At 48.0% G+C, this 16082-nt stretch overlaps 1 protein-coding gene across 1 annotated transcript; it reads left to right on the top strand.

Moving 5' to 3' along the window:
* Window positions 1-13615: 13615 nt before the first annotated feature.
* LOC101772685 lies at window positions 13616-15734 on the top strand. Its single transcript, XM_004984001.3, has 2 exons — window positions 13616-13847; window positions 14449-15734. Exon 2 carries the CDS (start codon window positions 14489-14491, stop codon window positions 15362-15364), a length of 876 nt encoding a protein of 291 aa, XP_004984058.1. The 5' UTR covers window positions 13616-13847; window positions 14449-14488; the 3' UTR covers window positions 15365-15734.
* The last annotated feature ends 348 nt before the right edge of the window (window positions 15735-16082 follow it).

Consider the following 16082-nt stretch of genomic DNA (forward strand, 5'->3'; position numbering starts at 1 on the left):
TGCCAAAGAGATGGAGCAAGTGACCAAAGCAATCAGTGCCGAAGAGAACAAACTTCAAGAGCTACCTTCTGCTATTGCCGATTTGACACGGGAGAGGCAGCGTTTTGCTCATGAGGCTCTGAGACTCCACCGCAGCGCATCGGAGGTCCCTGGATCGGCGGAAGAAGACCAACGGGTTCTTGACTCTGCCGATCAGATCCGGCGCCGGGCCATCACAGCTATCGATACCCTTTTGGGTAACCTGTAAAACACTGACCGTTTTGTACGAACATTTACTATCCTTTTTGACCGTCCCTCGCGACGCCCTCTCTATTTACTGCCTTCCTTATTACCGATGGGACGTGGCCTCACCAGATGTCCACGCATTTTTCCCCATAAATATCGACCTCGGCGCCTACTCCCGATAGTATCAACTCGGCTCTTATTTCTCTTTTCTTCTTCTTCTTATCGGCGCGACTGCTTCGTCATGGCTTCATCGTCATCTTCTTCTGTTAATCAGGTGAAGCCCTGACCTTTTTCTCTTAGATCTTTAGGAAAAGAATGCTTCGCCTTATCCCCTCTTTGTTTCAGCCCCAACGCCTCAGTCCGGAGCTCATGCGCGCCATCGAGTGCATCCGCTCTGAAGATCCATTAACCCCGGAGGACAAGGCGCTGATTCTGGCTCACCGAGAGGAGCTCCAAGACCACATTACTGCAGAGGCTCGTGCGGTCTTGGATTCCGTAGTGAGCGAAGGTCATCGCCGATCTCCAACCGTGAGGGGTCGTCATCGTGACGCGCCTGAAGATGACGTCACTTCGGCAGCCCGCACGGTCCTGGACTTCATGGAGAGGAACGGCGGCCAGCGATTTCCCACCGATAGGACCCGTCTGCTTCCTCGGCCAGTCGTCCTTGCGGCGGCAGGGGCCTCGCGCCTGGAGCGGAATGGAAAGGCATCTGAGAAAAAGAACAATTAGTTTGTTTTTGTTTTATTTTTTGTTCTAAGGGCGATTAACGTTTTGTCGGCCATGTAATCCGTCGCCCGTACCGAATGGATGCAATCGGCCGATCCGGTCGACTTTATGTGCTTCTTAAACCGACTTGTATCGGCTATGTGTGATTGTGTTATGGTTGATTTCTTACGCTCCGACCCATATACTAGGGTAATATCTTTTTAAGTACCTTCCATTCAGGGCTCTAGTGAATTCTTCTCCTTCTATTGTTTCCAAAATGTAAGCATTTCCTGGAGCGCATCTGCCGATTTTATACGGCCCTTCCCAAGTAGGGGACCATTTTCCGAATTTAGGATCTTTCGACCCGATCGGCAGTACTAACTTCCATACCAAGTCTCCGGGGGAGAACTGTTTGACTTTGACCTTCTTATCGTACCACCTGGCTACTCTCTTCTTATTTTCTTCAATACTTATCAGGGCCCTCAATCGTTGGCTAGCCAAATCGTCAAGTTCCCTTTTCATAAGTGATGAGTAATCATCGGCCGATAACTGGTCCTGGAGCGAAATACGCCTCGATCCTGCCCTCGACTCCCATGGTAGCACTGCATCGTGACCGTACACCAACTGATAGGGATACAATTTAGTAGCCCCATGACAAGCCATCCTATATGCCCACAGGGCCTCAGTCAAACATAGGTGCCACTTCTTCGGATGTTCTTCAATCTTCCTTTTGATCAACTTGATTATTCCTTTGTTGGAGGATTCTGCTTGACCATTGGCCTGGGCGTAATACGGAGAAGAATTTAACAACTTGATGCCCATATCGGTCGTGAATTCCTCAAATTCCCCCGATGTGAACATTGTTCCTTGATCGGTTGTTATAGCTTGAGGGATGCCGAATCGGTAGACGATGTGGTCTCTTACGAAGTCGGCCATGATAGCCGATGTCACGGCTTTCAACGGAATCGCCTCCACCCATTTGGTGAAGTAATCAGTAGCCACCAGAATAAACTTGTGCCCCTTGCTTGACGGTGGGTAAATTTGGCCGATAAGATCTATTCCCCACCCCCTGAACGGCCATGGCTTGATGATGGGATTCATGGCCGATGCGGGTGCACGTTGGACATTTCCAAATTTTTGACACTCCTGACAACCTTTATAATATTCGAAACAATCTTCAAGGATTGTAGGCCAATAGTACCCGTTGTTCCTGATCATCCACTTCATCTTATGTGCCGATTGGTGTGCTCCACATACCCCTTCATGGATTTCTCCCATTAGAGTCTTGGCTTCTTCTGTCCCAAGGCATTTAAGAAGGACTCCGTCGATCGTTCGGTAGAACAGATCATCTTCGAGCAGTACGTATTTGGTGGCATGAAAGCGTACTCGTCGCTCCACCTTTTTAGACGGATCCTTCAGGTAATCGGCAATTTCTTTACGCTAGTCGTCGGCTGCAAGTTCTAAGGCCATAGCGCCCAGAATCGGCCAATACCCAGATGCGTGCTGGGCGAGTTTGTTTGCTTCTTCGTTGCGGTCTCTTGGAACATGCTCGATTACTGCCGATCTGAATTCTTTTAAAAGCTGTAAGCAATCTTCGTGATAAATTCTTAATACGTCATCTTTGCACTCAGCCCTTCCGGTTAGTTGATCCACAATAAGCATAGAATCTCCGAAGATCTCAACAGAATCGGCTTTGACTTCTCTCAATAGTTGTAAGCCTTTTAATACAGCTCTGTACTCCGCTTGATTGTTAGTAGCGGCGGTTTCTATCGGCAGAGAAAAATCATAGCTTGCCCCCCGAGGCGATATGAGAACGATGCCGATTCCTGATCCGACCCCGCATGATGACCCGTCGAAAAATAATTGCCAAGGCGCCAGTTCCACGAGGGCGATCTCCGGTCCACAGTGCTGGGCAACAAAATCGGCCATGACTTGACCCTTGACGGCTTTTGCCGATTCATACCGCAGGTCAAATTCCGATAAAGCTAAGATCCATTTACCGATTCGCCCTTTTAGTATCGGCAGTGATAGCATGTATTTTACTACGTCGTCCTTGCATACGACTACACATTCTGCCGACAGTAGATAGTGCCTGAGTTTAGTGCATGAGAAGTAAAGACACAAGCACAAACGTTCCACCGGGGGATATCTTGTTTCAGCGTCCAGAAGCCTTCTACTGACGTAATAAATTACCCGCTCTTTGCCTTCAAACTCTTGGACCAGAGCCGACCCAATAGCTTTTTCATCGGCTGATAAATACAGTTTAAACGGCTTACCAGTTTGAGGGGGAACCAAGACTGGCGGTGAGACCAAGTATCGCTTGATATCTTCTAACGCCTTGCGCTGTTCTTCTCCCCATATAAATTCCTGGTCTGGCTTCAACTTCAGAAGTGGTGTGAACGCTTGAATCCGTCCGGATAGATTAGATATAAATCTTCTTATGAAGTTTACCTTGCCGATTAGAGACTGTAGCTCAGTTTTGTTCTGTGGGGCCACGACTTTGTTGATGGCTGCTATGGTCTTCTGATTGATTTCTATACCTCGTTCGTGCACCATGAATCCTAAGAACTGTCCGGCGGAGACGCCGAAAGCGCATTTGTTGGGATTCATCTTAAGACCGTGCTTTTTGGTACACTCTAGCACCCTTCGCAAATCGGCTAGATGTTCCTCGTGGCTTTTGGACTTGACCACAACATCGTCGATGTAGATTTCTACCAGGAGGCCAATGAGTTTGTGAAAAATATAATTCATAGCTCTCTGATATGTAGCGCCGGCATTCTTCAAGCCGAAAGTCATCACTACCCATTCGAATAAACCAAGATGGCCTGGACATCTGAAGGCCGTTTTGGGTATGTCCTCTTCGGCCATAAGTATTTGATTGTATCCGGCGTTTCCGTCCATGAAGCTAATAATTTTATGTCCCGCGGCGGCGTCGATCAGTACATCGGCCGTAGGCATGGGGTAGCCATCCATCGGTGTGGCCTGATTAAGATTCCTGAAATCAACGCACACGCGTAACTTCCCGTTTTTCTTGTATACTGGCACGATATTGGAAATCCACTCGGCATAACGACATTGCCGAATAAATTTTGCTTCGATTAGCCGAGTTATTTCAGCTTTTATGTCTGGTAAGATTTTAGGATTGCAACGCCGTGCGGGTTGTTGGTACGGCCGGTACCCTGGCTTTATGGGTAGCCGATGTTCAACAATAGATCGATCTAAACCGGGCATCTCGTGATACTCCCAAGCAAAACAATCCTTGAATTCTCTTAACAAATTTGTCAATTTACACTTGTATTCCGGATCTAAATTTGCACTAATGAAAGTCGGCCTTGGTTTGGTTCCATCACCTAAGTCTATCATCTCTAATGAATCGGCCGACGTGAATCCGTGCCCCAGCTTCCCATCTTCTCGGGCGAACTGATCCATGTATTCTGCGTCTTCGGAGCCGACTGCTCGGATCGGCTGTAGGCCAAAATCGGTGACCTTCAGGAAATCGGTCTCCCACACCCTTCCTGATATGCATCTGACGGTCTCACAGCTCCACTGCTGCGTGTCGGCTGCTGCAATGCTGTACGCGGAGTCGGCTTTGACCACCTCGATGTTATCACCGACCCATTGTACGAGGCACTGATGCATAGTTGACGGGATGCAGCAGTTTGCGTGTATCCAGTCTCGGCCAAGAAGCATATTGTAGGATCCCTTGCCATTAATAACGAAAAGAGTGGTAGGAAGGGTCTTACTGCCGATGGTGAGATCGACGCAGAGAGCGCCGCGAGCGTTTGACACCTTGCCTTCGAAATCCTTGAGCATCATGTCCGTCCTGGTCAGGTCGTCATCGCTTTTCCCCAGCTTTCGGAGTACGGCGTACGGCATAATGTTGACAGCAGCTCCTCCGTCGACCATCAATCTAGTAAGGGGGCGACCGTCAACATGCCCTTTAAGGAACAATGCCTTCATATGTTGTCGTTCATCATCTTCGGGCTTTTCGAACGTGGCCATCATTGGCTCCAAAGCCAACTGTGCTGTCTGTTCTTCTATCTCCGATACGTCCTGTTGATCGGCGGGAGTCATGAACTCCATCGGCAGTATGAAAACCATGCTGATCTCGGCTGCCGATTCGTCGCCCGCCGATTCATCGTCCCTTTTACCGTTCCTTTTGGGGCGCCACACCTGAGGCCTTCCTTCCTTCTTGTCTGTCGTGCTCTGTTGCTCTTCCTCTTGTTGTTCCCATTGGCGGAGACGCTGGATTCTCCGTTTTTGTGACTTGGTCAATCCGTCGGGGCACCACCTGGGGTTTATTGGCCTCCCCTCTGTCCTGGCGCGTTCCCACTCCGGTTCGCGTCCTAACAGGTCTTCGTCCGTTACCCGAGCATCGGCCATGTCTTCGAGCCGGCTGTGAACGCTGGCTTTGTTGTTTGACTGGTCATGTCGATCAGCCCTGCCCCCCTGCCTATCATGACATCTATCTTCCGACCGATCATATCGGTCACTTCTGCCCCCCAGCCGATCACGCACGGGAGGGCGCTGGTCATCTTGGTTGCGCCAATTCCTGCTGATCGGTTCTGGCCTTCCGTCCCTGGAACGAGACCTGTTGAACGGCCGATTGCCTCGATAGGGACCGTTGCACTCTGGGCAAGTATCGGCCGAAGGTAGCCTGAGGTTATTTTCCCAACAATGAATGAAGAACGGGCACCTCCAGTGCTCTTCGTGCCGACGCATCGCTTCTTCTCGGGACCTTGAGCGTTCATGTTGTCGTTGGTACTTTTGGAGCAGGAACTGGGAAGTAATGTGTGGCCCTTCTGACTCACCATCATCGTCCTCCATTCGCCGCTTCCCCTTGACATCTTCAGGCGTAGCTTGATTTCTGGGATCGACAGCGCCACTCTTTTTGGCCGATTCGGATGTCAGCACTTTTGTTTGGAGAGAATTCTTTCCGTATCAACCATGTTGGTAGGAAAGGGGTGTTGGTCGATCTTCATTGGCTTGGCCGATTTTGCCGGCACTTCAAATTTGAGTCTGCCTTGCTCAATGGCGGACTGTATCTGTTGCCTGAAGATCTTGCACTCGTTGGTATCATGTGATGTGGCATTGTGCCACTTGCAATACTTCATCTTTTTTAATTGTTCGGCAGAAGGTATTGTATGGTAAGGCGAGAGTTTAATCTGCCCTTCCTGGAGGAGAAGATCGAAGATTTTATCGGCCTTAGTTGTATCAAAACCGAATGCTTCCGGCTCCTTTTTGCCGAATGGGCATGATATCGGCTTCTTTCCCTTGATCCACTCCGCAAGTCCGATTTCGACATCTTCCTCATCCTCTAATTCTTCCAGGAATGCGACCTTCTTCTGGAAATTCCTCCGCGGATCAAATGGACGCACCTCCTGTCCGGACAATCGGTGAACAATCTGGCTCAGGCTCTCGAAATCTTGTGAAGCATATTTCTCTTTAATGTGTGGCAGGAGGCCTTGGAAAGCTATATCGGCCAACTGCGCATCGGTTAGAGCCAGAGAGTAGCATTTGTTTCTGATTTCCCGAAACCTCTGTATATACGAGGGTACGGCTCATCACTCCTTTGCCGGAGGCTAGTCAAATCGGACAGCTTCATCTCATGGACCCCAGCATAGAAGTACTTGTGGAACTGTCTTTCTAGATCGGCCCATGTGATAATCGAGTTTGGTGGCAAAGTCATGAACCATTGGAAGGCCGATCCGGACAGAGATGACGAGAACAACCGTACCCGTAGGGCATCTTGCGTAGCTGCTTCTCCGCATTGGATGATGAATCTATTCACGTGCTCCACGGTCGAAGTATCGTCCATCCCCGAAAATTTGGTAAAATCAGGAACTTTGTACCGATGGGGGAACGGCAACAAGTCATATGTAGATGGGTATGGTGTTCTATAGGTATAAGTTTGCATTTTCGGCTTCAAGCCGAATTGTTCTTGCATCACCTCCGCAATTTGCGCCGACCAATCTGGTTGTTGCTGGGGAATAGTTGGCTGCGGTATCGGCATGTGCTGATAAATCGGAGGCTGAATAAAAGGAGACTGATGAAAAGGTGGTATCTGAGTATAAGCCGGCGGTGTAGTAAAGGTTGGCTGTTTGAATGAACCACTCGTTGCATCATATAGCATGAGCTCTGCCGTCTTGTTGACCTCCGGAGCGATAGGCTGGTATGGTGGTATGGTTGGCCGAATGGCCGTCTGGGAGGATGCCTGGAACAGAGGGTTTCCTTGACTGGCTGATTGATTCAGACCGGCCGTGGCTGAAGGTGCCCCCCAGGGTGATGGGCTGACTGGAGGGAACGATGCAGAGGACAGCTGGATGGAGCCATATCCCAACGGAGTTGATGATGCAGAGGCGCCTGAACTCCCGATAGAAAATTGAATCGGCTGTGAAGCCGAATACGGATAAGTCTGATTTGGTGGAATCGGCTGAAAATATGTAGGTCCTCTGTATCCTTGAGGTATGCCCCCGGCGAAGGAGTTAACAACGGCGTTGTGCACCATGTTTGAGAGCACCGGAGACTGATCGATGAAAGCGTGATGAATAGATTGTTGAATCATATCGGACATTTTATCCGAATCCTCAGAAATTGTGATCTGACGGGGAGTAGGGAAAGGAGTCTTCTTAACAGTCTCCCCGCTCCTGGAATGACTGAAAGATTTCAAGCAAGTCTTTCGGACTTGCTCCATATACTTGTTCAGATCTTCCTTTTGGTCGTCCTTTAGATCTGCTTCCGTCACCTCGATGACGTTATCTTCAGAGACTTCAGCAGCTTTCGACATGACAGCGGTTGTATTGGTCCCACTGGGCGTGCCAAAAGTGTGTTGGTGCTAGAAATCGGTCAACCGAATCCCAGCGACCAACACACGACCCGGGAGAATCGGCTTAGCTCCTGTTCGGGTGAATGCCCTGGTGCGGTTCGCGCGGCGTGCCAGCCAATCTGACCTGTTGATTGGCAAGGAAGAACACATGTCAGGTCCAGAAACTATGATCGGCTAAGTTTCCGATCGAGAGAGTTTATCGGCGAATCGGCCGATTTACTGTGATAATGAAATCGGCTACAAAACAGCCTGATCTCTGTAGCCTTGTAGACAGGGAGACTATTGGAGTAATCGGTACAAAGCCTATGATAACAACACTAGGAATAGATCTAATCGGCAATAGATGAATTTTAACAATAGAAAGTAAAGAGAGCCGACACTACCGATTCCTAGCTGGATAACTGATGATAAAGACTAGAAAAACAGGTAAAACCTATAAATCTAGCAGATATCGATAACTGGTGAATAAACCTAAACGAAACAACAGCGATGCGCCCGAAGTTAAAGCTTAGATATTACTCGATAAGCGGAACTTACAGAATCGGCCGGAGATCAAGATGATGCAGCCCTGCCAACCTGCACGAACTCGTGAAAAAGAGGAAAGTAGTGGCGAAGTCGCCTGCTTGAAAGTAAGTACGAGGAAAAAGTAGTTTGTTGTATTGATTGGTTGATGATTACAGATTTACAAAGGTAGCTATTTATAGCCCCGTACAGATAACTTCTTAACCGACTAGAATCCTATCTCTAATTCAAACAGAAAACGAATATCTACAAGCACAATTCGTGCTAGGTTAGTTACTCCACGCTTCGTGGGCTGACCTCCACCTTATCCTTCCATCCCTTTCCAAGCCCATACAGGCCCAATTAGTCCACCCTCCAAATCGGCCAATTTCTCATCGGCAAAAGATCACCGATTGAGACTCTGGTGCATTCGTCCTGAAGTGAGATAAAAGTCGCCAGCCGATTCCGCACTATAGCACCATTTGGCCGATTCCCAACTGTGCTTCTCCGATTTCCTTTCTTCTTGGCGCCGATTCTACTGGTGACGAAATCTGGCGTCAACAGTGATGAATGTGCATAATTGAAGAGCTCCTTTTTTCCTCTTGGAACTGGTCCTTATCGAAACTTCGGAAGATGATATTTTGTACCCTTGTATGTTGAAAGATAACCTGGTCGGTTTGGGTATCCAGAGTCCACAAGATAAAACTTTCCTGTACATCCATATTACTCGTGTTACTAACATGCAAATGATTGCAACTATGTGAAGGAGTGGAGCATAGATCAGGAATGTACCTTGAGGTGGATGTGAAAACTTATCGCCATACTTGTCCAACGCATCTTTCAAGACTCTCATGTCATGGACCGACCCAGGCCATCCTGCAACAACAAAAGTAAATCTCATATCGAAGTCACATATAGCTAACACATTCTGATTGGTGTACCCATATCATCCCGTATGTTGAACAACCTTATCAATTGGCACTACAACAGGCACATGTGTCCCATCTATTGCTCCAATGAAATTATCAAAGTACGGAGAAAACCAAGGAGACTGTAACCTCCGATGCATAGTACTAAATGTAGGGTCTACTGGCCTAATGATATCAGTTGCAAGCTTGCTAATACTGTGCAGAACATTATCAAACTTCCTACTGCATGTCCCGGTTGACCTAACAAATCGATCTTCAGCTTGTTTCATGCTTTGAGGGGCACCACAAATTTATTAAAATATTGCTATAAACTCTACTGATGATATTTTTCTCGTTGACTTCAATCCATAAGACTCGACAAGGACATTATGAAGCCTGTCAAACACATCCTTATTGATCCTAAACATGTTATAACAAGATGTCCTATTCCTTAGTGTTTTAATCACCCATTCATAACCAGATTCTGAAGCAACCCTGCAATCTGCTTTGTTAAGGTATGTGTCATAATAGTACATACCGAGCATGGTACCAACAGTAGCAATTTGTCTCCTCTTTTGACTTCTCATCAGGAACTCATCATCAGAATTAGAATCCTATGGAAATATAAGAATTTTGATCAGACATCATGTTCAAATCTATGACAAAGTTAACATAAAGATACAAATAGTTCTGTTTCATGGAAGCTATGACAAACTTAACATAATTCAGACAACATTGAATCACATAGTTCATACAGGCTATCACATAGTTCAGACAACATTGAATCAGTTCACACATACAATCATGGGGAAAAACCAAACAGAACAATTTCAGCCCAAACAAATAGCCAGGTTTCATATATTCTTGTCGGCCTTGCAAGCCCTTGCTAACCAGCCAAACCTTGCTTCATTTGTCTTCATAGCTTTAAAAATAATTCGATTATATTTTTCTCAAACAAATCGATGGCCATGTAGAACTCTTCTATGTGTTATGTTGCTCCACATTGCTCAGCCAATCTAATGCATTGTTGTATCTCCTCATCCTCCTTTTCCTAATTCATCCTCCTTTGCTTCATCCTTAATTCCATCTTTATTTCTTCTTTCTTCATTAAGGTGCTAGTACCTTGGGAGCTGCCGGCTTGCAACGTATCTATGAGCCCCTCGAATATATTGAAGAATGGACTCTTACTCTTCTTGGGTGGGCTTGAAGCTGTATCAACTGTGCCGCTTCCCCTCTTTCGGCTGCTATTACTCATTGGGCTGTTTTGGATGCAACTTCCATCTTCAAGATCCTCCTCATCTTCAGCAGCGTCCTCATCCTCATTCACACATCCAGGGATGGTTGAGGATGTTCCATCGACGATGACACTATGAAACATCTCCTGTAAGAAATCAATATAGTATGGTATGCCCTTACTGAATTTCTTGCACTCTCTTTTTTTCTGCAATGCATACAAAACAAGACCTTGATAAGCCACTTTGCTCTTTTCAGAAATGCATACAAAAAATAAGAAAGTAATTCACTTGCAAAACAATACCTCTGTGTGTCTTCTACACCAATCTTCATTTGCAATTATAGCTCCATTTGAGGCTCTACCTAATCCTGATTGAGCCATGGTCTATTTGTGAAAACTATAAAGTGTCTTGCATTGTGTCCATCTGTTTCTGAATTACTTGATGGTTGAGGTTAGTCCTTTCTTTGAATTTTTTTTGCTATTTCCTTGAAACCTCTACTAGTCATTATCCCACCGGGGTAATTTCCTAGCCGTATTTGTTCAATAGCAAGTTCACAAAAATGGTACATGTTCTCTTCACTCCAATTTAGCTTATCAAACTTGTTCTAATACACAAAATGTTCAAAACATCTCAGTTCTTACATCTTATAGATCAATTTTAACATATCAAAGTCAAGATTGTAAGTACACTAACATCTAAAATATCAAACTACACTAACATCTAACAGCAGTAAGTTGAACATTAGCATGCAAAGGTAGAAAGCAAAAGATGCTTACAGAAGCAAAGAAGTCCTCAGCTTCATCATCCAGGTCTTCATATCCCCTGTGTTTGTGACCGATGGAAAGGCGGCTGCACCGGTAGAGGATGCTCCACTTCCCATGCCACTGCCGGAACCCCACCTCCCACGACCTCCACCTCCCATGCCTCTTACAGAACCCAGAGGCGAGTCGCCAACACGGAGGGGAGGACTTCCACCATGGGGGCCTGAACCCAGGGGTGGCGGATGGGATGTAGTGTTGACGGTTCCACGGCCACGGCGACCACACGCAGGGACACTTCTTCCACGGCCAAATCCGGCACCACCACCGCTCGGTCGAGGTGGTTGGAACGAGCCAAATCTACCACCATCACCACACCCTCTTCCACGCTGCAGGATACCCGAGTACTCTTCGAGGAAGGGGAAACACTCATCTCAGGAGTTGAGATCAAGGTGCTCCATGTGCACCCTCCCAGTCGAGAGGCTTGGGGCCGCCGGTGTGTACGTCGGCCCTTGTGACAGGAGGTCCAAGTCGTCGAGGTCGGGGACGGCGACGGAATGAGGGAAGGCGGGAGCCGTCGAAGAAGATGCCCCCTGCGAAAAGTAGTCATGGTAACCATTGCCGTGGCCGTCCATGGCATGGGGAGGAGCGGTGGCGGTGGCGGATTAGGGAAACAGAGGGGCGATGGCGGTGGATCTGGATGGGTGGCGGCTTAAAGGAGCGGGCTGCGGTGGAGAAGGTGTGGCTCGGATTGGGGATGGTGCCGGCGGAGGGACGAGGTGGGAGCGAATCTGGGGGGAGGAGCAGGGGCGCGGTGGCGGAGGCGTAGGGAGGAGCGGGAACGCCGGCGGGAGGGCGGAGGGTGCAGCGGCGGTGAGGGATGGAACGGGAGGCAGAAACGGATCAGGACGGGTGGATGTGGAGGGGTGGGGGGGGAGAGGGTCGCGGATAGGCAATAAATGAGGGCAAGGGTTGTCCAGGGTGCACTTTAGTCCCCATAAGCAACTGTTGGTGACTTATGGACTAAAGTTTAGGGACTAAAGTTTAGTCCCCGTAAGCAGGTGTGTTTGGAGCTTTAGGGACTAAAAGGGACTAAACTGTAGTCACTAAGAATAAGCAAGGTGGATCCAAACACAGCCTTAGGCTCTACAAAGTGCACTTTTTTTACGAACACTGTTTGTTTGTTACTCTCCCATTCCAAATTGTGAGATCGCTTTGGCTTTTCTGATATAGTGTCATTCATAATAGTATTTATAAACCTAGAAAATTTAAAGCGACCTACAATTTGAATGGAGGGAGTATATCTTTAAATAAGATGCAAAAAATAATAGCATAATTATGAGCTGGCTCCTCATCCTCTTAGGGAGATGATCGAGACCATAATAAGAGGCGGGCAGTAATCCAAATGGCAAAGGCTGCCGAGAGTTTGTCTCACATGTTTTGTTTTTCAATTTGATGAATGAATTTGGATTCACAATTTTGTCGGTCACTGGAATGGTTTTGCTGTGTGATGCGTGTGCACCTGCCTGCCTTTTTGCCGATGCACCATCATTCCGTTGACTGTTGAGAATCGATGGGTTGCGCCTGATTTCGGTCCAAATATGATTTGGAAGCGTAGATCAGAGGTGAAGGCGGCGTAGCTGATACAGAAGAAATTAGCGCTTAATTAAATGATCATTAAGCAACGGGTTTGGCGCATAGTAGGAGTATGTTTATGCTTTGCCTTGGCCTCCTCGGTACGCTGTATACGCTGCCTTGCTACCAGCATACTCTAAAAAAAAAACAAGTACGAGGGTATGGGAAATGAAGGAAAAGAGAAACAAATGCACGTAAAGTTTGTGGGAGACAAGGACGAACTGTTCGGTACGTGCCATGACGTCAGCACGCCGATGCGCCGGGAGATATTTGTGTGCAAAGTATGTACGGAAAAAGATTGAGCACCGCTTTTGACGAAGCTTTTGGTAAAAACGGTGGGCGGTGAGTGAGACGTTGTGTGTTGTGATTGATAAGCGATCACTGGTCTCAGTGGGATGAATAATGCAGCTACTACCAGCAGTAGCAGGGCGCCGTGCGACTCGTCGGGCGCTAAGCACGCCGGCACGCTCGCTGCGGCGTCGCCGTTGGATGGATGTGCTGCAAAGCAATGGACATGGGAGGTGCCATAGGCCTGTCTCGTTACAGTACTTTTCAATGGAGGGAGACACACGGCGCCAACAGAGAGAGCACCCGGTTTCGCCTCTCGCTTGCTTTCCTGCACTGTCTGTCTGTTGTGCCCTCGATTCATCAATCGAGCACGGCCGGACCCAACGGGCAGCGACTGCCCATCCATCCATCCATCCAATGATCCGATCCACTTCTCGATTCTTCCGGGGAAAAAAAACACATCACTTATCGCTTGCGATTGGGATGTGGTGATGGCGTCCCAGATAACCGCGAGCCTTTATCTACCCCCTGTCCCCATCCTCTCTCTTTCCCAGCCTCTGCTCCTATCCATTCGCCTCCCTCCTTCCTCTGCTCTGCCCCCGGCACCCCGCGCCGCTGTCTCCCACCCTGCTTGCTCCCTGTGATTTCGCCCCCGTCAAGCCTCCACCGTCCTCGTCTTCCTCCCCGATCTGCTGCCGCCGCCTTTGCGGAACCACGACCTTCACCGGCGCCCGTGGGGAAAGAGGAGCCGGCCACCACCACCAAGGTAACAACCCCCACACCGCCTTCAAACCCAACCGTGATTACTGTGATTTCTTCCTCCCCTTCGTACTTTCCCTCATGGGTGTGTGCCTTTTCATCCTGCTTGGTGCTTGCTCCTGCTCGAGGTGGATTCAGGGCGTGGCCCTTTTAGCATCTGCTCCCTGAATCCCGGATTATTCCCGCAGCAGAGGGTTTTACAAAAAGAAAAAAAAAGGTTTTTTTATAAAAAAATCTTGGGATGATAAGAAGATAATTTAGGTGCACCATCACTTGGGATGATAAGCACGAGAGGAACTTTTCGATTAAAGGTGAGGACGGTAATTCGGTTGTCAGGTTTTAAGGGGTGGGGGTTTTGACTTCTGCACTCGTACTGCAGGCAACCCCATGTGTAGTTGTGGTTTTTTATATACAAGACATTACTTTTTTCTTCAGCTTGTCAAGATGTTTGTATGCTTGTTACAAATCTTTAGTCCGTCAAACTTTGTTGTGCCTGTTCATGTTTCATGGCTGCCCAGTATTCAGACAACTGTAGTGCAGACGTTTACCCTGTTACGGCCAAATGTCACTGAATAAATATTTCTCTTCCTGTTTTCTCATGTTTGTAGACAGAGCTAGCTGGTCACACTCATTGGGAAACAGATATATATGGCTCTCAAGACTCTGCAACTTCCGTATAATTCAGCAAGGCCAAGCAGCTACAGCTTCAGTCCATCCTCGCCTTGTTACCAGCCAAAGCTTCCACCAAGACTTGACACAAGGGCTGCCGTGACCGTGAAGAAGCACCAGAAGAGAACCACGTCAGTCCTGAAATGCAAAGCCGATCTGCACGGCTGCATGGACGAGGTTGTTCAGAACCCCAAAGACCAGATCACTGAAATCCCAATTGTTATGTACCCATCAGTTGTCTTCCCGGGTGCGACCCTTCAGCTGCAGGAGTTCGAGTTCAGGTACCGCATCATGATGCACACCCTTCTTCAGCAAGGCCTCAAGTTTGGGGTCATCTACTGCGGCAAGAACGGCAGGATGGCAGATGTTGGTTGCATCGTCCATGTCATCGAGTGCGAGAGGCTCATCGATGACCGGTTCTTCCTCACCTGCGTAGGAAAAGACCGCTTCAGGGTCATGGAGATCGTCAGGACAAAGCCCTATGTTGTTGCAAGGATCCAGGTGCTGAACGAACAGCCCAGCTTAGAGCCCCAGGATGACCTGGGGAGCCTCATGCAGCAGGTGGAGCAGCACCTTGAGAATGTGGCCATGCTTTCAGACAAACTGAACCTGAAACTGAGGGGAGACCTTAAGGCCGAGCAACTCTGCAGGATGCACTCTGCTGCCTCTTTCTCATTCCTCATCGCGCGATTATTTATTGATGATCACTTGGAGCGGCAGACGCTGCTGCAGATGAATGACACCACCCAGAGGTTGGCACGGGAGGGGATGTACCTGGAGCGCAGGAGCAAGTACCTGGCGGCCATTGCAGCGATTAAGGATGCCTTTGATCACCTGTCCTGCAATGAGAAGTAGAATCTACCTTCGCACTTTTGAAGTGTGATAATGCTACTAACTAGATATGCGGAGCAATAAGCGATCAGACTATGTCATGGTCATAGGTTTCCTTTTAATCTTGAAGCTTCTGCTACTTCTGTGTACAGTGTACATTAGGAAAGGGGACCGCGCGCCCTTGTTGGCCCTACGTGTGGTCGTGCTGTGCTCTTATTTGCTTGTTGGGCATTGTGGTGTTTGCTCCATGTTTAGTTTTTGTATGAGAACCGGAAGTTCTGTGGCTCTACATGTTTACCTTTTAATCTGGGTATGAGAACCGGAAGTGCAAAACTTGAAGTAGCAGGATCAGTTCTGTGCTGAGGCAGGCTTTGTTCCGGCTGAGTTGATGTTAGGAAGATTGGTTGCTGTTCATTTGAGCTCGGTAGCATATATGGATAAATGGCCTGAAATGAGCTTGTTGTGACCTGTGTGTATGTAAGAAGAGCTGTAAGCGGGAGCGCTACGTTGGGGAACTCCAGCAATGCCGTTGACTTGGTAGGTCATCATTATATTTGCACTGCGACTGACTAAGGTCCTGTTTGGATCCATAGGCTAAACTTTAGTTGTTGATCCAAACAGTGGGGCTAAAGGTGGGCTAAAAATTAGCTAACCCCCAACTAAACTTTAATGGGGACTAATTTTAGACATGAATGATAAAAAACCAAAAATACCCTCCACTAAAGCGTTACCATTTTTTCTC

Source organism: Setaria italica, chromosome IX (genome assembly GCF_000263155.2).
Source record: "Setaria italica strain Yugu1 chromosome IX, Setaria_italica_v2.0, whole genome shotgun sequence".
NCBI lineage: Eukaryota > Viridiplantae > Streptophyta > Magnoliopsida > Poales > Poaceae > Setaria > Setaria italica.

Bases quoted from the DNA above. Each gene is read 5' to 3' on its own strand.
- LOC101772685 (XM_004984001.3), top strand. From the start codon at position 14,489: ATGGCTCTCAAGACTCTGCAACTTCCGTATAATTCAGCAAGGCCAAGC.